The 27599-nt window shown below is 37.9% G+C and overlaps 1 protein-coding gene across 3 annotated transcripts in view; it reads right to left on the minus strand.

The window, feature by feature from the left end:
• Positions 1-27599, minus strand: part of ASAP2 (ArfGAP with SH3 domain, ankyrin repeat and PH domain 2) — an 84378-nt gene that overhangs the window by 56124 nt on the left and 655 nt on the right. For all 3 annotated transcript variants that reach the window (XM_036380297.2, XM_054514313.1, XM_036380295.2), the window contains exons 2-3: positions 9472-9544; positions 5415-5560 (exon numbers count right to left, since the gene is read on the minus strand). In XM_036380297.2, the coding sequence (XP_036236190.1) occupies positions 5415-5560; positions 9472-9544 (219 nt within the window). The remainder of the gene's footprint in view (positions 1-5414; positions 5561-9471; positions 9545-27599) is intronic.

Genomic DNA, 27599 nt, shown 5'->3' on the forward strand with positions numbered 1-27599 from the left:
ATGATATGTCTCCTATTGCAGTCCCTTTACTTGGCTGTGGGCTTCTCAACCATCAGTGAGCTTGTGTGTGTGTGCAGGTGATGGCAGTACTGCCTGCTGACAAATCATTATTTAAGTTGGTTTTTCTATGGCAAGTGCTACTGGATTTAATAGTTTCCAATAATTTTCCAAGTGACATGAGTTTTAGTAGGACAAGGCCAATCAACACAGCAGGGAGAAAGTGGAAATCAGAGCATCCACAGATGCCCTGATGAGCATGGTACAGATGAGACATTGTTTGTCTAAACTTTAAGGCTTAGCATCTACCCCCAAGACTTCAGAAAAATGTATAACAAAGACTGGTGGCACAAACTTTCATCTTTGCACTGTGCCTTCCCCTCACACACAAGGACACAGTGCTGCCCTTCCCCTGTCCTCACCCCCTTTCCCCCACAGCACAGGTGTGGCTGAGCTGGGACATCACCCACCGCCCATTACACCACAGGGAAAAGGACTCCAGCAGAACAGGAGCTGAACACCACCAAGTGTCCACATGGAGCTGCCTACAAAAATGCCTTCACACAAGATACCAAGTGTTGCCACCATGGACTCCTTAGAATCAGCCCCATTATTAGCATCAACATGCAAAATACAAACTGGGAACTTCTCTATGAAGAAATACTTCATGGGAAATCTGAAAAGCGTAAAATGAAGAGCTGCAAAAGAAAAGGAAGAGGATTGGGGTTATTCTAGCCCTTCTTCCTTGCCAGTGGAGAACTCCAGAGTGCACGTTTCCTAACCTAGGCTGAAAGGATAACTGGTAGGCTTCTATCACTTTCTCTGGGACACTTCACCTAAGATTTTCAAAGTGAGATTCTATTTATACACAATTTATTGTTTTCCTCCTCCACAATCAGAGTTGTCTGTGAAGTAAACATTCTTTGGAACTTTCTTCATAAATCTACCTATTGAAGCCGTAATCATGTTTTATTACTGTCCTCTGAATTTCCTCCAGCTGGATCAATACCCATTGGCAAAAAAATAAAGATTTGATTCCAGGTGGAGCTGAACCCATGCTTCTCAGGAGGAATTATTACATCTTGGTTTATATCTCTACAAGCATAAATCAAAGAGTACTCTTTTTTAACTCGCACTGTTAGCCAAGTTTTCCTCAAGTGTACTGGTGAAAAACTGAAAGTGCACAACTTAAATCATTAAGCTCCATATATAATACTCCAATCTCAAACATGTATACCTGTGGAGTTTTTTCATGGACTTCAGCAAGTCCTTATAAACAAAAATATGTTTGTGAAGGTTCAGGCATCAAACATTGTGTTTTAACACCTCGGTCTAAACAAAGAAAATTCTGGGCATAAATTTTTCAAGTTCATTACATAATACAGAAAAGATAATTCCTTCAGTTTTGTTGTTACCTTTTACAGTTAAGGAATTTTTCTTTCTTCTTACATTTAAAAAAGTAAGTAAAGCAAAAGCATATGGTCAGAAAAATACCACTGCTGTTCTTCAATTTTTTATGACTAAAACTACAAGGATTATTAATAGGAAATAAAATGTCTTTGTTTCAGCTGTCTTCCACAGAGTGGAAATATCACATCCACTCCTCTCAATGCAGCCTGTTTCATTAGCTTTAAATTTATATTACAAATATACAAATACAGAAAATGTATACAAATGTATACAAATACAGAAAATGGTATTTGTTAAATAGCTACTTTATCTTCACAGATCAAAGCCTTTCCAAGGAGTGTTGACAAAAATGCACAACCAGAGTTTATTTCTTCTCAGTGTAGAAATTTAACAGAATTTAAAGGAGAAAATATTTAAACTGCAAACATATTGCAATGAGCCTTTCCTTGTCCTGACATTTTTCATATTAAGGCTCACACCTTTATCCCTTGGCATTACTAAGAAGGAATAATAATTAACACTACAAGCAAGTACCACGCAGACCTTACCCACCTGGGAGCACTGCCTACTCTAGTGGATGGCCCAAGTCTATTAGGACTTAGTAACAAGGTTGCCATCAACAGCAATATTGTGCTTGTCACAAAATGTAGTATGCTATCTCTGAAAATGGCCTCTGGTATTTCCAGATCTCTCACTACCAAAAAGACAAAATGATTGCTCAATCTTCTTAAAAAACAGAAGTTGAAAAAAAAAATTAAGTTTATATCAGAGATTTGGCAAGAGAAAATAATTGCACAGTATGTATCAGAAAGTGATCGAAATAATGCAAACGGGTAGAATGGCTAAAATGAGTGGTTACAAGGATCTTGCACACAGTAAATATAAATTAATTTCTTGAAGATGCATTTATAAATTCCTTCAAAAGTAAAGAAAAAATACAAAGGTTGGGGTGGGGTTTTTTTTCTTTGATGCACTATTTGAAAGTGCACACATAAAAGCAGCAGAGCAAACTTATAAAAACCTCAAGACCTAAACTTTAACTTGAATAGTAAGTGTACAGGTTTTAGGATTGAAAACAAAAACACTTCAACTGTTATTGAAATACTTTAAAACAATGATGCCTTCATAAGGCCATAAAAACTTCAAAGTCTTTTGGGAAACTTTAAAAATTATTAGAGAAAACAAGCACCTGAAACTTGAGTTAAAGCAGAACAACTTTATAATGGCTTTCCTCTACCTTGCAAAGGACAAGTTTAAGGAAAATCTGTGTGCAGAAAGACTGTAGAGCTACAGCTCTAAATGCCATCCAGGCCAAGAGCTGACAGAACACATCAGCTTCTAGAAACAAAAGTAAAATATATGACAAAGCAAAACTTGACAGTAGCCCTAAAGCTTTGCCAGTGTTAATAGCTTTGGCATCTGTTCCAGTCTGAACATGTCCTCTCACTTCCTTGCACATTCCCCATCCACTTCAGTTAAAATCTTCTGTGGAAATTCAGCACCCTGTGAACTCCAGAGATAGGCCTATTTAAAAAGTACCTTTCAGAATGTTTTTTTCAACAATAGCAGGTTGCATGGCCCTGGCTACATTTTTAATGAAAATATTTACAACCAAAACATGTGGAGTGCTACAAGGAAACACCAAAGGAGAGGCCTGTTTTTAATACCATTATATTGAAAGCATTCAGAGTTTGATAGGTCACCTCATTTTGAGAATGCACATATGACTGTGACTTAAACACAATACACCCCAAATTATTTCCAATTCCTGTACAGAAACTTTTATACTGGTCAATACCCTTTTAACCTTCTAGAAAACTAGACCTCAAACACTGAATTTATGAACAGATTTCCAAAGTGACCAGTTACTAAAAATTTTTTCTAGTGGCATTAACTTCTAATAGGCAAAGCTATATAAGGCTATAGGTTTTTATTATTCTAGATTTTTTTTTTCATAAATATGGCATTTACAAGCAATAATGAAGTTCACATCTTTTTTTCATATGTATTTCTTTCTGGAGGAAACTATTTTCTCATTGAGACACCAAATTCAAGGACCTAAAGCTCTCCTTTGCTAGTCAAGAAAAAACAAAAAGCTTCAAGCCCCAACAATATGAGGCATATCAGGAAGGAGCAGACCTTTACAGAGACCTGCTCTTCACCAGACAGTAATAAAGAGAGAAGGTGCCTATGCTACTGCAACATTAAAAAAAAAAGAAATTATATTCATGCCTATGCAAAATTACTCTTCCCTTCAAAAACAGAGAAAATAAGAACCACAAACTGAGAAAAACTACAGACTTAGCTAGTCTCTTATGACATGGCCTCTTCTTATACACACAAACTGAAGCAAAAGGACATAGCTGTTACTAAAAAAAAACAGTACACAGCAAAAAGAACTACAAATATTCCTTGGAGAAGACACACAAAACACCTTACAGGTAAATAACAAAAGGTAACAAAAACATCCATTCTAACATCCCATAGATACATATTTTGGTTATTTTTCCTTTCCAAAGCATGGAAGAAAATTTATTCTTGTCAGAAACATTTTGCAAAGACAGTAGTTTCTGGTCTTAAGAGAACAAATAGCTAAGATTTTTGGTAAAAAAAACAACACCACCTAGCCTTCAGAAGTATTCTTGAAATGTAATACATTGTAAGATTTTTCTGGGGAGGGGGTGTAGCTTTTAGCAGATTGCTTTTTAAAACCACTTAAACATCACATTTCCCAGATCCATTTGCCTAATGAATTCATCATACTGCAATTAATATATGATAGAGAGGGGATTTTAGTCAACAGAAAGTATCAATTAGAAGATCCATTCAATTTTCCTTTCCAAAGGAGCTGCCTGCCTCTGTATGAGAGACTTGGGATAACTGACTCCCACTGAATCAGGATGCCTCTTCTGATACATAATCTCAGATAGTATTTGTACATCCAAAGAAGTTCAAATCAATATAACCAATATGCAATACATTTCATTGTTGATAAATACATTTGTGGCTGTATTCATCAATACCATGATTGGATAAAAAGACAGGACAGCATCAGGAGTGAATGGCACTGTCCTAAATCCTATCAGCTGGAAACATTCCCCAAAGAAGTGATTATGACCAGCTGGCTGCAAACTACAGACATTTGGTCTAGACTCACAAAAGCATTTGATGTGCCTTCATGCCATTGATTTCAGCAGACACAGACTTTCAAATGCTCCTGGGAATCTGGGTCATTTCCCCTTCCTAGCCCCTGGTATAAGAGTTCTGTGAATTCAAGTAAATTTGGTACTTAAGATATGCGATAGCTCTATCTCCTAGGATGTAATCAGAATCTGCCCTTTTTGCACCCTCTGATTAATGTGAAATTGAGGCTGAAAATTCTCCATTTATAATGAAAAATCCTTTTCTTCCATTTGGCTCCATCCCATTTGGCTCACCAAAGAGGCTTTTAAGACTTACTGGCTTCAGCTGTAGGATTGGTCCCCAATGGATGCTACTGTTGTTTTAGCATTTTGCTTGATTTTGTTTCCCTGACTCATTTCCCTGAGAAGCAAAAATGCTGTCTTCCAGGGCCACTAAAATCTCCCTTTACAAATACAAATGGAAAGTGGGAAAAAGTAAAGTAAAGCATCGTGATCACACAGTAAATCAAGTTGGGTTTTGCTGGTTTCACATTTTAAAGCAAATTGAGATTTATTGTGTGTTTTATTTTGCATGTTATAACTACTTTATTGTGGGAAGCTTTTAGGCATGAGAAGTGTTGGAAGAGGGGGGTTTGTTGTGTTTTTATGCTGTGGTGGTTTGCTTTCTGGTTTCTTTGGTTTGGGTTGAGCTTTGACTTCTGCAAGGGGAAAACCTAGGACATGAGCTATTTTCATAAGCTGAGAATTTTGTAAGAACAGTGGTTGCTAAAACACAAATTGTCTTCAATACGAAGATCTGCTTTAATACCAAAATACAGCTTTTGGCTTTAAAATCCCAACATGTTTTTCTTAAGTAATTCTTACCAAATTTTTGAAGAGTGCAGTTAATTCCTTTGTAAACACAGAAAATTTTAAAAACGCTGTTCCCAAATCTGGGTCATCCCTGCAAACACAGTTGCCACCAAACTTCTCCAGTGCTTGTGTGTACTGTTCTTCATTTTCCACATGAGCTTCAAAAAGAGCAAAACATGAAGATATCATCAGCAGATAAAAGGGTAGTGAAGTCACAATTTATGGGGGTTTTAAAAAAAAAGCTTTCCAGAGTTATTGCTAAAAATGTTTACTTGATATAAAAACCAGCCATTATTTACACTTTAACACTGATATGCCAGAAGTATGACATATCTCACTACTTCCAGTTTGCATGTACCTATCCACATGTACAAATGACAACGTGCCAAGACAAGACAAACATCTGACACCCTAGAAAGACCCATAATATTTCTGCACCATAGCACAGACCTCATAACAACTGCCAACTCCTATAATGAACTTTCAGATTTTAGTCTTTTATTAACATTTTCTTATTTTAACTGCGTGCTGTTATGCTTTACTGTGTGCTGAAAAAGAAGCAGAGGAGCTAAAGTGTGCTGGCAGTCTTTGATCTCTACAACAGAAGGCAATAGATCAAATATCCTTGGGTCATATATCCTAGGAAAAAGGACTATGAAGCATGTTACAGAGGAGGACAAAACCATATCTATGTTAGTTCTCCAATTCAGGGCAGCAGTGGGGATTTGAAACAAATCCTAGCAATCTGCATTTACCACAGACCAGTTCAGTTCTGAAAGCAGTTCTGGCTCATGACAACCAGATTCCTTTCTGAGACAACAAAACCAGAGGCTCTGCCCTAGAAATTATCCAGTGGTCCTGGGCTACACCGGGACAATTCATGCAGCACACATCTGACATCAATGTTCAGAAAGCTTTGAGCTGCACATGTTGGGGGGTTATTCAGCCCAGGGCATGAGAGGAAATCTAGGCATAAAATAAATTCAAATATAAAGGAAATCTGAGAGTCTTAACTACTCTGCCCAAGTGATTTACTCCTAGGTCACCAGGTTACTTGCCTATATAGAGAGGCATAAAAAGTCCCTTTGTCAAAAGTCAATTTGACCTGTGGAATAAAACAGAAACAAGTTTTTCTGAACTCAAATTTAGTGACCATGTCATGCTTGAGCATGTGGACAAAGCACACCAGCTTACCACCTGAGAAAGCTAACATTACCTATTTCTCATTCTAGCTGTAGACATTTTCTAAAGCTTCAAAGCAAGTCAGGAAAAAAAAAAACTCCCCACCCTAGAAAACAATTATGCATTAATAAGGACAAAGACTGTCTCGGTCATTACATGAGACTAGCATAAACCCTGAAGATTATTTAGAGAGGATTAATCTGTTTAAACAAGCAATGATTCAGTTTCATTTCAAGCCCATTTTTACACATAAACATGTTTAATATCCAAAGTATTTTTGATACAATGTCCTTTCCCAAATTTCAGTGAATTGGTTATATAACCTGTTCAATAAACTTATCATGCTCCAGACTAAAAATAAACCTCTGTTCATGCATCCTAACTGGAATGCCATTCAAGATATTTGTTTCTCAAACAGCTACAAATTTTCTCTAATTTCCAGTATATGAAACTAAAACCCTGTGTAGTAGTGGTATAACACTATGTAATTAAAGATTGACATCATGTACATGCAGAATGGGAATTACACAAACAGCATTAATTCTACAAGTTTTTAACTTGAGCACTTGAATTTGCAGCCTGTAACAGATAGTTTGCAGATAGCTATTAAATTTTAAAACTGAGAACTAGCATTGAAAGTTACTTATTTTCCTCAGCATCAACAGCAAGGCCTGAGCACTTAGCAAAATTTTTGCTGCAGGATGAAGTAAGGATGTTCAAGTAATTCTATTGTGTGACATATATACACCTGAACAAGCTTTCAGAGAACTGGTACAGACAGCAAAAATGAGGATGTGGGAGGTCACAGCTCCTTTAGATCTCACATCTACCCCGTAAGGTGAATTATTTCAACACGGCTTTCTGCATTTTTGCTGCTTCCTGCATCCAGCTTAGCTTATATGAACGCAGGTGAGAGAAGAGCTCAGGCCACAATTCCTACAGCAAAAAGAGAAAGGTGCCCCTGCATGACAGCAAGGTGAAAAGGCTGCTACCATTAAGTGTAATGGTTAGATGTGCAAGCAGTAGCTGAGCCATGCTGACTTTTTTACCTTAGGAAACAAGCATGGCACCCATTGCACATGGCATCCCCAGGAGGCTTCTATTCCCCAGCATCCTGGGGACTGCTCTTCTGGATTCTGAGACATTCCCCAGAAGGCTGATGGTAGTTTATTGCAGCAGTACTATTAAGTGGGCTAGTAACCCCAAAGTGCTTCTGAAGAACACAAAAATCTACTTTTCTGATGGAACCCTCCAAAACACTCTACCTGTCCTATGATGTTTTCCTGACAAATTTTAAAAGTTTCTCTACAAACAAAAAGTATGAAATCAAAAAAAGAAACTTGATCCAGTTTTGAGGGTTTAGAGGCTTTCTTTAAATAAGAACCCAAGCTATGTACAAATTGAGAGTCACTATGTAATCCTTAATAACGGTTTCTAAACTCACATTAAAAAAGAAAGAGAAAACATTATTTTATTATAACATTATTAACTATTTAGGGAACCTACAGTAAAAATCCAGTCACTCTTCTGAGTGTAGGACCATGGGGTTTGTTTTGTTAAAAGAAACCCCAGGGGCTGACAAATGGCTTAGTTAGTGATGTTTCTGCTGGTGGAAGATAAAAGCCTCCAAACCTTTCTTGTCAAGATTGGGTGAGCAGCATAAATTTAAAACATGGGCAAGGTATGCATGATTTTATGCAAAGACTAGTGATTTGCTACAATGTTCTAACAGGTACTCTGATTGTGAGGCATAGCCTAGCACTCTAGAATAAAATGTTAAAAAAACTCAACAGCCAAAAAAACCCAGCTAAGCAAGAAAAAGAAGAGAAGAAGGATGCCAAATCAATGAAACAGCTCCTGATAAATCTTAAACTGAACCCTCCACAATCCAAAGATAACAGCTTTATTACATTCAACAAGGAACTTCCTTTCAATTACTGGAGATGAATTACACCACAGCAGCAGTTCTTGTTCTAACCTTGTCTGAACACCAACATGACCACAAGTTCTGTCAGGTATTGGTGGCTCTCCAAGGTTGACAGGCCTATCTATTTTGCATTTAATATAGGTTTTGTTAGCTCTAATTGCTATGAACTGAACAGTGAGCACAAAAGGCAACCAAATGCTGTTCCTTATCCACAAAAACAAATGCTGTTTCTTATTCACAAATGCTGCTGATCCACAAAAACAAAAGCTTCAGTTATTTTTTCAAAGAAGATAAACATACACAATTCTAAGAGAATGGCATACATTTAAAAATGCATGCAGCAATAGCTCTTTATATTTTATACAGCATTGTATGAAAAAATATCTGATTTTTTACATGATAACAATAAAAAGTTGCAGCTCATCAGCTCCCTCTTGTCATGAAGTTCTCAACATACATAAGTGGAAGCCACCAGGGAGACTGAGGTTTCACAAAGTAGAGCCAACGTAGCTTCTTATCGCTGCCAAAGAGTAATTTCACCCCCCCACACCCTCCTCTCTTGATGATACATACACATGGCCCTACCACTTCAGGTGCTCATCTAATCCCAATTAAGTTGATCTCACTGCATATGCAGCTTTATACCAGCTTAAAAACTCATCTAGGGATCTGCTGAGCAGCGGGAGTGACAGAAGGAGCAGGGAGCCCACACCCAGCGGAAAGAGGAGAGCACAGCTTTACCACTTGGTACCAGCAGGGCAGCAAGAGAGGTTTAGCTACCCCACAACACCTCATCCTTACTGAGGTCATGATCAAACAGCTAGTTCAAGATTGCCACTTTAAATGCACATATTTCTCTTTCCAGAGTTCCCCATACAACTCTTTCTGATTCAGTATGGCATCTGACTGTTTAAATCTTCTAATTTCACCAATATAAACTAATAGGAATTACGTACTTACCCAGACCAGATAAGTTTATGGCTTTGACAGATTTCTTCATTTTATAGAGAACAGTTCGGTCAACATCCAGAGCCTAAAAAAAGAGAAAAACGTAATAGTGCATTGTCCTTTGGCAAATTTCTGCCCTGGAAACCTGCTGTACTTACAACTATTGCATAGTTAACTTTATTTCCATAATTAATAAATTACTTGCTATTTGCTTCCACCCCCATCCAACCTATTCTGTCCCCTTGCCTGAAAAAACATCTCCTCCATCTTTGGCTGGAGACCAGCATCATGTAAACTCTGCAGGAAACATTTTACACAGTATCATCTTTCCATGCTAAATTATTAAAGAAGCTTAAAACAGTTTTCACTCATTGTATATTCTGATGTTGCTGAAGAAATGAGCAATATCACTTCCTTAGGCAGAATATTGAAAATGGAATTTAATTTCAGTTTTCTTGGATAATTTAGTTAATTACTTTCTCAACTATATGAACTTTCTAACTGCTATGCTGAGCAAAATAAATTGCATATCTCTCAAATATCTTTCACACAATTTAACACTAGGCTAAGCTTTCCCCAACACTATATAAAATTCAAGTTTAAATCTTGCCCAGAATGCTCAAATACTTATAATCAATTTGTTTCAAAGACAAAAGTGAAAGCAGGTAATCATTTTGCTTACTGAAGCAAAATATGAGCAGACTCAAAAATGTAGAATTGTTCCAGAAGGGAGAAGCAGAATTATGGTTATACAAATTAATTTTAAAAAAAACTTGTGAAATTTGAAGAAAATATATGCTCCAGAGATGGGGTATCTCTAGACCCCACTGAAAAACAATACTGAACACTACAAATTCTATTATGCTAAGAGCTGTTTAGCATGGTACATGATAAAGCAAAGAAAACCCACCAAATTAATTCCAGTTTTCATTCAAAACACTGCTATGAATTGCAGCAGCTGCACATCTGACCTACCATTGTTTTATGTGGAAAAGTCAGCCCCTAGGAGTTGATCCAATTATGTTAAAACAGCGAATGCAAAAAGAAATATTAAGCCCCCTGATTCTGGGAGTATTCTTAAATTGAATCTATTTAGACGACAAATAGCTGAACAAAATCTTCACAGCATTCCATGGAAACCAAGCAATTCTGACCATGCCTTAATGTTCACAGCATCATGGTACTGCTATATCCATTGGAGGTTTTACCTCCAGCATCTTTATAGTTCACATCTGAAACATATCAGCAGGAGAAGTGCACAGGCCTTTTCACCTGGAATTCTGAGGTACAGAGGAAGGGGAAAATAAAACAATCTAAGCAAGCCCATAAAAGCCATGCCAGATCTGTTCAGCAATTTGAATTCCATCTAGTACAACAAGTCTGTATCTAGTGATCTCCAAGGTTAGATTAGTCACCTGTTTGGATGGGAGTACATTAAGTGAATTCCCTCATTGTATATTTGGTGATTTCTAAAAATAACCTCAGAAAAGCACCCTCCAACCAGCTGAATACAGAGGAATAATTTCATTGATGATTGCAAAGAGCAGTCACCCTCTTGGAGTACAAGTGAGAGGAATGCCTCCAAATATAAGCAATATGAGCAACAGTCCAAAGAGAAGGCTGACAGCCAGAGACTTAAAATTTACAGATTCGATTCTCAGCCAAGTCTTAGATTTGTGTGTACAGCTGAGAAAATTTAAATCTCTGCACCTTAGTTTGGGGGAGAGAATTCTTAAGGAAGAGAAATGTCAGAAGGATAGATGCATGGGATTAATTGTATTACCATGGTCAGGGATCCAGACAGATCTATGGATTCATAAAGTCCTCTGGCCCAAGACTGTCTCAGTGAGAAAGCACAAACTCCCAGCAAGGAAAAAACCTCAAATCCACTTCCTCAACTAAAGTAATCATTTTAGTTTGAAACGTCTCTCAACCAACTTCCACTTTCACCGGGATCAGGCAGCAGAGGAACAAATCCACAAGGCACAGCACAAACAGAGTCCAATAGAAATGGCAGCTAATGCCCCTAATACACCAGTGACAACTCAAGCATCAACCCATTTCAGACAGCTGGTCCACATAAAAATTAAAAACAAAGGATAAGGGGGGAAATACCCCACTGACAGTACCGAGGACAACACAACAAGCAAAACCTAAAACCTTAATGTGTTGAAACTGTACAGGTCAGGCTTTCTTGGGTCCTCTCTTCATCCTCTGCCTGTCTTTTCAGCTGTGTCAGAGCAAAGCTGCACTTGAACCTTAACAAACCACTAGTAGAAATTGGGGGGGGATATCAGTTCTGGAAAGCTCTCCAAACAGGAAACAAAAGATAACAAATATCTAGCCTTTTGAAGAGGGACCTGGAAACATTTATGAAATACAATTACTATGTTTCCAACTGTGGCAATATAACTACAATTGCGGCTGTAGAACGTTCTGTCCATTCCTCCCTTTCTTGGTGCAATCTTCTCATAGTGTGTGACATTTAAGAGCGCCAATGTGTGCCTACAACTAATGGACAAAATACCAAAAAGCTTCACATCTTTAATACTGTATTTCACTCTTGCTTACAGACCAAAAAGCAGAGAGGAGGACTTTGCTTTTAATTGAACAGCATTGGTGTTTATTCACATCTAGTGTTTCAAAGGAGTCATTTCAGGATAAAACTTGAAAATGTCAGCTCCTTGTCTTTAGTGTTTTTCTTCATATTTCCTTGTCCTTGTCTTTGCCCACATCTTAGCACTGGGAAATCAGTTAAAATCCAGCTGTAGCCTCACTACAGTTCACATTTCTAAGCCTCTGCTTGTTTCATAAATATATACATACTATACCAATGCACACACATGCACCCTAATTCAACTTCTTGGTGCATTCTCAGTAGTTTCAGAAGCAGGAATTTTAAAATTACTTTGGATGTTGCATATACTAGTGTTTCTTTTTATTCACTTAAAAATGCCCAGTAAACTCCTGAACAAGAAGAAAAGTGACAATGTATTTCACATGGTGGGATCAGTTTGTCCTCTCAGGTAACGTTTCTAGTTTTGTCTCAAAAAACTCTTTTGTAAGACTGCTTCTTTTAGCATTTGTTTCAGCACAACTGAGACCATATAAATAATTTTCATAGTCCCACTCAGCTTCTACTGATGAGCACTCAGACTGCTCTATTGTTAAAAACAGTAAATATAGCTTTGACTTAAGGTGGGGGGGGCAGTGGTGGGAATTCTCTACAGTACATAGGACAAGAAGTCACACTATTGTGGAAGTGGTGTTAAACACGTGAACTGAAACAGAAACTCGAAAGTGACCTTCTTGTGTGTCCTTGTCTGTGCAATCTTTTTTCCAAATACAGTATTTATGTGTTTTGTTCATTTACTTTCATGTGATTTCTGATGGCAATCTGATGAAACTATTTTTAAGGTAAATTACTTTTCAGTCAGAAGTATACTAGGGAGAGGAACAAGCATATCACAATCAAAGGTAGATTTTCAAAGGAACACAGCACAGAGGACTCAAGCTACCAGTGATAAGTAGCAAAGCTTTTTTCCACATGTAGGAACAAGGTCCAGTTTCACTTGCCAAAGGCCAATTTCCATTTTCACTGCTTCAAGAGTTTTTACTTTGAACAGTAAAATGTGTCAACTAATTAGAACCAAATCCATCTTTACCATGAAGAAATCAGTCTGAGATTACTGAAACATCCTGAAATGTTATTCTACATCCTACTCTGTATGCTTCATTCTAATTAATAATAATAGTAGTAGCAGTTCTGCTTAAGTCTGTTTCACACTGCCTAGAAAGATTTAAGCCCACCAGGATTTGCAATTTTCAAACATTCAATTGTGCTCCTTCCCCCCCAAAAAACCTTAGAAAATAAAAAGACTGGTATCAATCCCCAAATCTATATTGTCTAAATAGATCTGTGCAATATAGACGGCTGGCATAAAAGATGAATGTTTTATTTGCCCTTTTCACTGTAGAGAGGAGAAACAACTGTTCTATTATTAGCATATTTAACTGAGGGAGGAAAAAAAGCAGGAAGACAGAAACTCAGAAACTGAACATCCCAGAGATGATTTTGGCACCTTTTACAGAGCCAAAGGGTACGGGGAAAACCAGGGCAGGAGCAGCATAAGTGGAGAGTCCCCACGCTCTAGTGGTTCATTAAACACCTTTTGTGCCAAACTTACAGCAGAAGTCTGGGTCTTTATCTTATGCAAGTGTCCTCACACCAGTGTCTTTTTCTTTGTGACCCAGAAAATAATTAATTATTTGTGAAGGAATAGAAAAACAGCCATACTGGATCAGATCAACACTGCATTTAACCTGATATCCTCTATCAGGAGCAGCCAACAGCAGATGTTCGGGGCAGCAAGCAAGGAAAAGCACGTACACATCCTTCCCCAGGATAATCTCCCAGTTTCCAGTAACGAGTTTAAAAACAAAAGACTGATATACTCTCAACCATAAACACTACACAGCCCAACAGGCTATTCTCAAGAGAAACAAGAAGCCAAATTTTCTCATTCCAGGCAAGGGAAAGAAAAAAACCTAAACCATGGGAAATAGGGACGGAGGAAGAGGAAGGAGTCAGCCATCATCTTTAATTTATTTTACATTTAAAACAGTTCAAAATCTCTAACACATTCCCTCCTACTTACCCACAGCAGTTTCCTTTTGGAAAGTGTAAAAGTAACTATTTCACATTTTCAGCTATTTGGATGGGGTTTTGTTGAAAGTATTCATAGAACTGGATTACCATTTCATAAAATAAAGAGTCCATTGGAACAACAACAACAAATGCTTGAAAGTACTGCTAAAGCAGTAACAAAATTTTGGGAAATAAATCTTGTGTCATTAGAAAAATTATCCTGGAGTCAGGAACCTACATGTTCTTCTCTACACTGAGCATCTAACTGACAAATATACAAAAAAATATTAACACACTGATTTTTGATTTATTATACACAGTTATCTTAACACTAGTTCTTTCAAACAAAATCAGATCTCGCTCTTAATTTTAGCAATTTACTTTAAAACATTAGTCTACTCAACAGTCATAAATCCTGCACTTCATCCATTCCAGTATTTCAGAAGAAGTAATAATGCCAGAGGCTGCTGCAGAGGCTGAATACATAAAGGAACATCCTTCCCAAAAAACAAAAGGGCACAGGAAGAAACTTTGTCAGTTAAGGAAAAGAGAGGCAATCAGGTAGTTATTGTAGAGACAGCAGAACAAGACAGGGTTCTTGTGCCTCACTGGACTGCTCTTGTTTAAAAATTAACAACAGCAAATTTTTTATACTTGTATCCAGGAACCACAATAGTTTGGCTTTTCTCCTGTATCTTTACAGGCGATCTGATATTTGCTGTAATTAATCCTTGCTGACTCAAAAGATCATAGATATCCACAGACATTCTGTCTCAGCTTGTTATTTTTCTACTAGAAATGAACTGTCAACACCACTGGCTTCAATCCACTTCTCTGTTATAGAGGGTGGTAAAAAAACTCCCTAAATTATGTTATCCCTCTCCAGAATCCTCTTTCCATTCTCCTACTCTTATGTCTTTCCTCCTTCAATGTATTAGTTTCTTTTCTAAACCCTCTCCAGTTTCCTTCCACTGATCACCTTGCACATTCACAGAGGGACTGATACAAAGGGTGGAAAAAAACCCTCACAGGCATAGTCTGGGACAAGGCATTGTAGCTTCTGAATGGATCCTGGAACAACAGTAATTTAAAAACACTTGAATTTGGGGCAATTACTTTACTTGGAGCAGTAGCTATGTGAAAAACTGCAGCAGCTATGACAGTTAATTTGTATAAATGAGCTCTTTCCTGTGAGACCTGTCAGCTAAAGAGACTGAAGGTTCAGAGACAAACCTGCAAAAAAAAGGACAGAGTTTATGGCAGAATAATCTCTGAAAGGTCCCTTTCCACAAAACCATTATTTCTCCAGCATCTGGGTTCATGGTTCTTGAGGGCCGAATGCCAAGGCAATCTGTTTAAACAAGCACTGGTGTATTTGGCAGAAGAATGTAGTAAACTCTTGAGCTAAGGATATGCACGGTGGAAAAAAGTAACACTAATGTGCTTTGGGAAATTAATACGTGAAAGTGCAAGGTAATTCTGCTACAAAGGTAAACAATGAGAGAATCTGGCACTGCTCTATGTTATGTATAAAGCCAGACCTGAACATGATGACTTTGTACAATGCATTTATTAATACAAAGAAGGGATGCCTAAAAACCAGATTTCTCTAACAGACTAGTTCTGTCAGAAGAGAAATCCTAAATCAGAAGTTCAGAGATACAAAATGTTACGTCATTAATACAAGTCACTAAATGAGACTGTTTCACACCAACAGGTGCTGTATCTGTGTATTAATTGATTTCCACAGGCTTCCCTCACTACAAAAAGTTAGAAATGCAACAGATACTCAACTAGGAAACAGACATCAAGCATTTTTGTGAAATAAAATCTCATGCTTAGAGAAAGAATGGAAGCTGCTTATGCCAGCTATTTCTCCAGAACACATCCACCTCCTGCATTAACCAATTTTTACACTGAGAAATATACTTTCCTTCTCCAACACGGCAGCTATCTGCTTTCAAAGACAAGATGACTGGACTTTAAATACAGATCTCCTAAGCAATGTAATAGATGATGCACTTAATCTTTAGAGTTGCTCATTTATAAACAGAGGGGATGTAAAATAAACTCCCTTATTTAATATTTAATTGTTGTTTATTTTTTCAGTTGCAGTAGCCAATTCTTGATATCCATCTCCATTTATTTAATATTACATGCTTCAACATCCTAAGATATATCACCATGTAAAATAAAGTAATATAAGCAACAGGATTAAAGTTCCAGTGATGATTGTCTTAAATGGACCACTAAGACTTACCAACCCTTTACCCATGCCAAAATTCTCTGGTCCTCACCCTGCAAGATTCTTTTTTCTAGCTTCATATTTTTGCATTTCTGTCTGCTGTCAGCAGTTCATGGTTGGAGTCCAGCTGTTGGAAGAGGCTGATCCTCACACTGCATCATTCAACAGCATCATGATGAGCTGGCTGATGGGATTTCCCTTTTGCAGATCTTTTTAATTCAGGAACTCTTTTCTCTGCTATTACATCTTTTTAGACACCATCAGAGGCAACAAGAATTAATCTTTGCAGAACATAATGCCATTTTATTCTGGATGTGATAAGCTTTCTAAAAAGAGAATTTTTAGTTATTTATGGGAGCAATTAACAAATCAAAACACTTTCCAGATACTCAAAAGTTCCCATATTAGTGGTCTAATTTGGTATTTGTAGTCTTCCAAACCTCTACTTGAACCAGGCAGACACTCCTGTTACAATCCCTATAAAACAATGAAAAATGAAACAGTTACATTTCCCCCTATGTATGATGTACTTTATGCTAAAAATGAGAATATTTGCAGTGTGTACACAGATCCACTGGATGCCATAAACTGATCTATCCCTCCACATCAACACTCCTTTGACTTTTTCTTTTTAGGTATCCAATAATTCTAGTGACAAGCAACTAGCCTAGAAAAGAGAGAGTCTACAGCAACACAGCAAAATTGAACTTCAGTCTTAACGGGCCTCTGAGAGCTTCTTAACAGACATAAAAAATAAATTGGTGTCACAAACATCTCTGGCAGACACATACAAGGTGTCCATTCTGAAAGGGAATAGAAGGCACACAAACACTATCTAGCTTATGATACACCTGAAACTCTGAGGATGCCATATTCCCACAGCAAAGAATGGCAGACAAGACAAATCACCTCAAATGAACTAACTATTCCTAGGGACATATAGAACCAGCTGTCAAAATAAGGTTCATCAGAGGTAAACCAGCACATTGGACATCATCTCTCTATTATCGGGGTAGAAATTTATTAACAGCATCTACCTATAATACTAATGCTATATTTTCATTATACATAAAACCCAGTGTCAAATGATATAACTTATTTTCTCTTGAAATATTATAAAATTATTTCTCTTCTATAGTGGCTTTCAGACTTCAGCCTGTGATTTGCACTCCAACTTCTCTGTAATTCACTCTACCTTTGAAAATCTCTGCATTATCTCAGTATCAATACACTTAAATGAAAGAATGCTTCTGAACTGCCATTCATTTCAGGTGCTCAACACAGAGATCACAGGACACTATCACAATTTGAAAGCAATGATCTTAAATTCTACTGGAATTTCAGCAGCTTTAAGTATAACTAAAACTACAGTTCAGACATTCCTGTCACTACAGACAGCTGCCTCAAAGTGTAAGTGAATCTTAAGTGATGCAATTATTAATGCACCAAACAGTAGAGATACAATACTCATTTACATAATATTGATGCAAAAATAAAAGCTTTATCCCTAGAGTGGACTTTGCCAAAATAATGAGAGAGTTCATGTCATGGAAGGTATCTCTAGAATGGAATAGATGGTACTTCCCTGTATCATCAATTTACATTAGGAAGGTAAATTCATACACAACTGTTACCTAAGACAAAACACTACCTAAGACAAAGAACTTCTGCATTTAAAATTGAAGCAATTTAGAACAGACAAGCATGTCCAGGCCTATCAGAACCTCTGTTGTTCTTAAATGAAATAGAAAAGAGCTACTGAATCAACTGATTGAAGCAAAAGAGACAAATGCCTGAATCTATATGTAAACAAGCACGGTGTGTCCTTGTACCAGTGCCACATCCGTATGGCCTGGGGGACAGGGAAGGCAGTGGCAAACATGACTCCATCCCTAAACAGACTGGGCTGGAAATACTGATATGGAAAGCTTATCATCTATATCCAGACCATTTAAATAACAGAAGAGAGTGAACTAAACAGAAGAATGAATGAAACTGAACAAAAAGCAGCTTAGGAAAGATTTACTACTTTGTTGCTTCTTCAATGCTATTCTCATTCTCTATCAGCACAATCAGCATCTACTCTACATGGAGCTCAGAGTGTGGGAGGACTCTGCTGGCATTTTTTCTATTGTTTTGTAACATACACCTACAGTGCTGGAAAATAAACAAATAATTAAAAACATGTGCTTTGCAAAACTCCATACTGCATGTTTTGCATGTGACTACAGAGCAGGGGCTCTATGTTTGCAAATGCTAGGGAAATTTCTACTCCTATTGCAATAGCCAAACAGTAATCCTGGTTGATTGAAGGGGCTTAAAATGATTACTTCATGCATTTGTTTCTGAGTTGACTTCCCTAGAATACAGCCTAAAATTCCTTGAAATTGCATATTCTAGGAAAGAAATCTTTCATTAACAATGAAGAGAAATCATAAAACATGAGAAAATAATCTGTAAGAACATCCACATCTCTTCACTACCGTTTTTCCCTTCCTATGTGCTTTTTAAATGTAGTACAAAGCTTTCAGGAATGTGGAAGTAGTTTGTTCAGCTCTAATCACTTCAGCTGTTTTGATGTAACCACACACATACTTAGCATAATGCCTAGACAGAATTATAGATTTCAGGCTAGAACTACATTGATAATCTGGTCTTTAATCAGGGCTAGCTGAGGGGTCCACAAACAGCAGATGGTTCTGAACACTATGCTGCTCCAAGACACAAGGAGCAGAGTTTCAGCCTTCTCTCTCAGTTCTCTATTTCTTCTTGGTTTAACAAGTCAGATGCTAGAATTTATACTATAGCTTCTTTCATATTAACTTTTACAGCCACCTCTTAAAGAATATACTCCCAAGAAATACACTGCACTGTATGTCACTTGCATAGTAAATATTTTTGTGAAGCAGAGTTCACATACACAAAGAAGCACATTTTTCAAATTCTGTCCGACACCTACTCACTTGAAAACAAAGCCTACTACTTGAGATGAAAAGTACTGAATCACACCACCCAAGCTAATTTCCTGCAAAGCCCCATTGCTCATAAGAAAAAGCCTATTCAGTTACAATGCTGTATCTCAGTTCCTCCATCAATAAATCCTCCCCTGTAAGGTAAATTATTTTCTCTGTCCAAATAAAATTGAGATATGTATAATATCTCATAAAGTCTGCATAATTCTTAATAACATCCCATTTTCTGAGGAACTTACAGAACTCTTCTTCCATTCCTAAACTACCCAGTAGGATATAGCTAAGAGATCACCATTATTCCCTGTCCTCCACCACTACCCCTTCCCTATATTCCTGCCCACTTCCTTGCTACACTGACCCTTTTCACATCAGCCCTGCCCCCACCTTCTCGGGCCTGTGTTTTCATCCTACTTCCTGTGTGAACACTGCCACACTCCCTCTTCCTCTGCAGTTCCTGTCAATTCCAATTTCTCTGAATTTCCTCAGACTTTTTATGCACTTCCTTATCCCCTCCTTAATGCTTCTCCCCAAGTGGCAATTCCTGACCCTTCAATTCCTTATATGCCATCGCAGTACTTCTGCTTCTGAATAACTGTCTCAATCTCTCAATTAGTTTTTAATTCAAATTTCCTTTTCTTGTTCTTCACATTTGACTGATGTCCACTTTACCTCTTAAACATTTCAGGTGTCCATTACTTTGTGAGTCTTCCCTTTCTTGTGTTATCATTTTTTGTTGCTTCCCAGCCAAATTTCCTTGACCACTTAATTCCCAGATTGATGTAAACTTCAGAAAAGAAGTCTAGATTTAGTCAAAACAAAAGAAATTTGTGGTCACCTTAATCACAAAAAAATCTCATCTCTAATACTAAAACTCTTTGAGCTGATGTCTCTGTCCCCACTAAGAGCAGCTACAGTAAGCATTTTGCATGCAGAACAGTTTAAGCTTCATGCTAACAAATGTGAGACTGTGTGGGGAAAAGGCTACCAAAAAAAGAGAAGTCCTGCCCTTAATTTGCAATAAAGTTAATAGTACAAACTTCAAACTTCTGCTTGTCCCATAAGCAGAACTACATTTTCCAGCTGGGTTAAAGAAAAAAAAAAATGTCTCAGTTAAAATGGACCAAAGGAGAGATTTTAATGCTATATGAAACCTGGGTATGACCACTTTGTACAGCTTTACAAGTATGATTCTCAGTAATTCTGATTTCCCATTAGCAGCTTCCAGCGCTGCTGAAAGAGTAAATAAGAAGACACACAATTTCTCCTATTGGGAACCACTTGCACATTTGACTATGCTACAAATGTGAAAGCACAGTCTTCTTGAATAGCAGTGGTAATTGCTGTAAATGCATGTTTAGAATGTTTTTCAAGCATTTCTGGAAGCAGGAGGGGAACCAGTACTCATTTGCTACTCATCCAGGAACACTTACAATCTTTGAGTAAGAACACCTCTCCTCAATTTAACAGTCATGGTCTGCATTTCTGCATTCATTGCAATATTGGTTTTTTTTAGATTGTAAATATTTCTCCTCTTCTTTCCATCCCTGCCTTTTTAACCCTCTGTGCTACATCAGATATCAAGCTAGTCTTCCGAGGATCTGTCAGAAATATTTGCTAGTTACCATCTTAGTTCTTTCAGGATCCTGGGAAATAAGTCAACCAGCCCCAACAAACTGAGTGTGTTAAGCTCACAATTTTGTTTATTGCCTTGCTTACTTGCACCTCTATTCCTGCCATCCATTCTACCTTCTCCCAGACTTTGAGCTCAAAAATTGCAGCATAGCACTTGTTTAGATTTGGCAATACCTACATTATCTTTAATACTACTACATTCTAACTGCATATTATGTCTTCTTTTTCTCCTTGCAATTCTCTGTGCTTAAAAGCATTTTTGTTTGCTTTACTGCCTCCTGTCACTCCTAAAGAAACTTGACTTTTGCAAATTTGTCTTTTATCTTTACACATATTCTTTAAAACAAAACCTTCCTCTGAGTATCTGCCTTTTTCTTCACATGTCTGACAGGCTCAGATAATTTGGGACATTCTTCCTGGGGTGTTCCAAGTCTATGGATTTTCCCATAATTTTCCCCTTTCCTGGAATATTTAATGAACATTTTTCAGGCTTTAGTACATGCACTCTTCAGTTCTATCAACCTCACCAGCTCTCAGTTGAATGATTTTTTCCCTATATATATATCTGTGTGTGTGCTTTGCTTTTAATTTCTTTGTTTTGCTTTTACTACATAATGAATTCAGCCCCTACTATTCAATAAACACTTCACTTGTTTCCACAACTTGATTCCTTCCTTTAAACCAGCAACTCTCACATTAGCCCATCCAGCATCTGTTTCCTTATATAAAAGTCAACATCTTGGCTTGCCATGACTGGTGCCTGACTATAACATGACTTCTTCCCTCTCTAGCAACTTCACAAAGAAAATAAGATTTATTTGGAGAGAGCAAGGGCTGAGAACAAGTGAAGGCTCTTGCCACCAGCCCATCCATGAGAGTCATTTCACCTTAGCATGAAGCCCAGCTGAGGTCCAGCCATTGCTCCAGTACCTTGGACAGGGCTGGGCCAAGGCAGGGACCTCCAAGAGATGGGACAAAGCACCAATAATTGCTGTAGCAAAGGAGGTTCAAGACATGAAGAAAGATAAGGAGACTGTAAACACTTCAAAAGCATAGGGAAGCTTGATACCCAAGACAAGAGAGGAAGAGTCAGCCTAAACAAGGCTAGACCCAACCTTTGTGGAGCTTTAAGTGGAAAGGTTGTTTCTGGGAAACTGGAGTAAACAGATCATCTGGGCTGTGTAGAGTGAGGCTCAGAAGGTGCAGTGCTGGAGCTTGCACAGGGAATGGCTGTATGTAGTGCATGCACATACACATATGGAAGGTGAAAATTATAAAACAATCACAGATTTAAGAGCTGAACTAAGTGTTTAATAACCCACTATTCCAACACATATGAATAAAAAGAAAGTACTTCACAGTGGTTCATCTACTAACACAATACACTAGTCAGGTGCACCAAGTTTTCTTGCATTTCTCCATCTGCATTCAGCAGCCAGATCCACTTGAGATGTGGACTGTAAGAACTCTGGAGCAGGGATTAGGCTTTTGTCCTGTGACTTTCCAACGCCTTTCAGAATAAAGGCTTCACCTTTATTCACCTTTATCTAACAATGCTGCATATTATGGTATACAGAGAACAACATGAAGAGGAAGTGGGTTAAACCTAAGGAGAAGTAGCCACTTTCTACATTACCATCTTCTGGCATCAGCATGAAGTACACTAGATTCAAATAAGATGGTTCTGAAAAATACACCAACATTATGGAAAACTCAAAACACAAACCCCCCCAATTAGTAAAATACTTCAGAAAGATACATATCTTTCTTTATAAATCTATATTTTTAATTCACATTCCTAGGAGGAATGGGAGCATTTGGTAATGTGAAGCAGATTCATCACCAAATGCACTAAGGTAAGGTGCACAAAAATCTTTTTTGTGGTTTGACATTGTTTTAACTGACTGCATGTTGATGTCAGAAGTTTTAAGTTGAAACTGACTACCTGAAAATATGCACAAAGCTCCAGCTGAAGCTGTAGAGTTTAGCTCCTGTATTTCTGCAATTTTTGTTCTCTATATTCCTCTCAAAAAGAAAACAATTCCCATACTCCTTTTGAAATGATCATGCCTTTTGTGTTATAATGACTTTTCCAGAAACCTCTGGATGCTGATGACAGAGAATCATGATTCCAGAAAGGAACACAAAAACATTTTAAACAACATGTATTTGTGGGAGTGTATTTAGTAACGAGGTAAGAAAAGTGTGTAAATATGTTCTACTAAAGAGCATGCTGCTCTACTAAAAAGCAAATATGTTCTACTAAAGGGCATAAAGATGTATTTTATTAAAAAGAAATATACAAGGAACCATAGTAAATTTCTCAGAATGAACTACAGTATATCACACTTCCTAGTGCTTCTCAAACTATACAGAATCACTCTCTTCATGTAACTTTGAAATGCAAGGCACAATCATCAACTATAGGAAAAGAGAATCCAGTCCTATAAATGTAGAAAGCAAAAAGTAAATATACAGATACATCCATGTATCCAGACACACATTCTCCCACCCTACCAAGCTTTATTACATCTCCCCCTTGTTAGCTTTGCAGAACCAAAATGCAGAAGAGCACACTACAGAGTTGTACCATACAAGAGGGAATCAAATTCAATAAACATTGATCCCTTACACCACTCCAAGCCAGCTGAAAACTGTGGATTGCCTTAGGTGGCAAGAAGATGTTGCCATTTCTGACAGAAAATTGCATTATAAATGACAGTGAGAAAAAAAAGCTTTTGATACAGAAATGACATGCTGCATTTGTAGGAGTGGTAATTGAAAAAAAATCTTTGGAAGTGTAAAATAACAGAATTATTGAGGTATAATCATCATGGAACGGGACCTAAAAAACAAAGGCAAGCAGAGACTTGAAATTACAAGTTATTCCTTTAACATTAATTCCTCAGCTTTTACAAAAATTCCTTGAGTGTGGTTTTTAAATAGACTGTAAGCAATTGAAATCTATTTCTATCCAGAGAACTAAAACCACCTTTGTCACCACTATACTGTTTCTTTTGGTTGCACACTTTTCATATTGCCCCCACATTTGTCCTCTCTACTTTTTAGGACACATTTACTCCAGTGGCAAGTGCCACTGTGATGTGGACTGTTCCAGTAACCCATGAAACTTCTCTCAGTGTTTCCATTCTTCTCCCTTCACAGGGAAATCTGTGCATGCAGTGAAGTTTAAGTAGGTAAATTTTGTACTAATTTGTACTAAATACCCCAATCCTGACTTAGATGGAAATGTCTTCAGCACAGGGACTGTCTGCTCTCTCTGTTTACATATTAGTCTGCAAAACTGCTCCCTATCCTAATTACTTGGTCCAGCACTGGATCCCAATTAACAGTCAGAACAGAAATATGGGCTTCACTTCCACTCTTTATTGTAAAACTTAACTCACGCTTCAAAAAAAAAAAAAAGTGGCACAATTAGATTCTAGTCATTCAATTACTCTTTAAACTAATGTCTGAAAATCTTTAAAATGATCACAGTTACTAGAACCACTTTGCAGGTTTCATTACAATTTAGTTTAAAAATAGTCACCACAAAATTTTAGATCCTGTGACCTTTAATAGAAACAGACAATTAAAAAGACTGCAGTTCTCAGACCAGTTTACTGATTTCAAGCAACACGTCCCCAAGTCATGTGACCATGCACTGCACTCTATCAATTAAAACTTATTTAATCTTTAGTCACTATCACACTGGTAAAGATTAAACAGTAACCTGTAAGGGCCTGTGACATATTGCTCATTAATAATTTTGTTTCAGAATACGCTAAATATTCCCAACATTTTGCTAAGCAACATCCTAATCTGAGAACAATTAAGAAATTATATGATTCCTTTTCCTTTGAAATCACTTTGTGTTCCACAAGCACACCTTCCATAATCCCTTTTCCACTACTGAGAGAAAATAAACAGATTCAGCAAAGAATCAGATGCTCTTTCTGCAAGTGTTTGAAGAGGCACCAGCTCCCAAACTGCAATGCAGGTGTTTCTGGTGATCTCAAAAGCCACAATCCGTGGTCTGTAATCAGCGTATGTAATCATATAAAACAGTAAAACTGAAAGTATTTTCAACTAAGAATCAACCATATTGTGAAACTGACAGAGGTCACTTAATCCAAGTTCAGATTTAAGGCAATACCACTGCCCACAAAGATACACAGATAAATTATACACTCTTAATTGTCCAACATCTTATTGAATTCCTCACGTAACAAGGCTCTTCCACACCACCATGGAAAACCTAATTAACTAAACTTTTAAGACACAATTAGATATCTACTAATTAACAAAGACAGAATTACAAAACTAGTAGCCAGCAATGTTAAATACAAAAGACATCTAATGGGATGTGAAAACATATCTGTGTTTGTGGACAGCTGAGCTCAGGCTAACAAGTCACAGCAGCCTCCCCCTCCTGTGCTTCTGCCCTGCCTCCCCAGCTCCCAAGGGAGCACCAGACTTGGGAGCCCAGAGCTGGCTTCATGCAGGCAGGTGAATACTTCATTCCAGAACCATATTTGCTGGGAGTAGCAGTAAAGAGACATCCTCTAAGTATCAGTATTAACCACTTAATTTGTTAATTTAATAAATGTATACAATACCCTGGGAAGCAAAAATGTGCCTTCAGTTAATAAACTAGCTCTTACAGTCGCTTGCTCAAAGCAGGGCATACACAAAGTCAGCAGTCAGCCAGTTTCAACTTACCTATTAACTGCTTTAAAGTAACACATTCCCTCAATCATGCACAGCCAGACTTCCTAGTTCCCAGAACTGCACTGCCTGCTGCAAGAGAGCAGTGTGCTCTGCAAATCAATGCTTCACACTACCAGTGCCACTGGAAATGCACAGGTTCTTTGTATTCCCTGAACATTTTTAGTTGCATTCTTTAATAAGCTTTAGTTCATAACAAGCTGATGAACTACTTCTTGCTCAGCCTCCCTGAGAAAAGGTGCTGAGCCCTGACTTCTCTATTACACAACTTATAGACAGCTTTTTATCCAAGAATCACATTTAACCTGAAAAACCAGGCACGTCGTGTAAAGGATCTGAGGATTTCCAAACCAAAGTCTAAGCCTGAAAAAAAAATTCACCATTTTGAAACTATGAAAATATATTTGTTGTTCTTGACAAATCACAGAGAAAAAGAGTCAGTAGTTGTTTCCACACATGCTTTCAGACAGCAGCACAAACAGGCAGGAACCTGCTGATATTTTGCCAGAAGTGCCAGATAGATCAATACTATTAACAACTACTGCCAGTCTCTGCAATCTCTCACCTCCTGCCTTGCAAACTTTACTAGGCTCATTGTTTATCATCATTATACCTAAAGATAATTTTGTACTAACCTAGCAGACAGCATCTAATACCAGAAATAAGCAGATACAAAGAAAGATTGAATGTTCTGATTGAATTCCATTAAAAATCAAACACCAATCCACTAAATTCAACTTAGAGAAAAAAACATTTTTTTTTTCAGAACTGCAATAAAAATCTCTAAATCTCACAAAACTGCTTTTGACACAAATGCTTGTACCAACTTCGATCTTGTATTAGTCAATTATTAACCACTTCTACCTTGCAATTAAAATTATTCATTACTATAAATATTCAGGAAGAGGTTGTCTTTGTTACAGAATTGTTGATCTTAAGACTATCGGGTTAATAAAGCATAATTAAATACAGGCATTTAAGTGCAAGCTTGCAGGGCAGAAAATTACCTCAGGAGCAAGATTATTTTGAATTCAGCTCCTTGCTTTAGTGGTTTTGGGAACTGGCAAAACAGGAAAATCCTGAAAAGGGTGTTTAAACACCTAACCTGCGTTTTGTTCACTTAAGACAAGTTAATAATCCATTGCTAGTGGCAGTTCTTTTGAAAGAAGGGACATCAACAACTGACAAGATTCTTTTTGCTGAAGAGGCTCTTTTTAAAATATATGCTTACTGCAAAACAAATCAACTAAACACACACTGTAAGAACTGATGTAACAGGTAGATGGAGCAAATTAATCTGCAGCACAAGTAAGATTCCCCCCTCCTACAAGTTACTTCAGAGAAGCTGCTAAAGGAGTCAAGATACACAGACGCTTCTCATTTCATTGTGCGTGTATGACTGGGATGTGGAATGTGCTCTCACTGTGTTCAGACCTGTCCCAGATTTCCCTCTCATTTGAAACAGGAGGGAAAAGAGCCTCCCTCTCCCGAGTGCTGGCAGACATCCCCCGTGGAGGGAGGGTGGGCTCTCACCATCAGGTCCAACGGCACGTTCCGAGTATCTTTAAAGACAGAAAAACACCCGGCTCTCGGCGAGACAAAAGCGGCTCACGCCAGGCACGAGCAGCCCGGCTGTCCCGGAGGAGGCAGGGAAGAGGGAGCTCGGGATCCCGACACCGAAGAGCGGGCACGGCCCTGAGGGAGCGGATCCCCAGGGAAAGCTGCCTTAAACCGTATGGCCGGGGGAAGTGCGTTTAAATTTCTGTGTGCGGGAAATGGAAAGCGGATTAAATCCCACCTGTGCCCGGAGGCAGGCAGACACACACTCAGGGAAAGGACAAACAGGGAAAGCCAAAGCCCCACACGGCAGCTGGAGAGACCAAGGTGGTTCAGGTGGCGATGTGAAGGAAGGGGC

The sequence above is a fragment of the Molothrus ater genome, chromosome 3 (assembly GCF_012460135.2).
Source record: "Molothrus ater isolate BHLD 08-10-18 breed brown headed cowbird chromosome 3, BPBGC_Mater_1.1, whole genome shotgun sequence".
NCBI lineage: Eukaryota > Metazoa > Chordata > Aves > Passeriformes > Icteridae > Molothrus > Molothrus ater.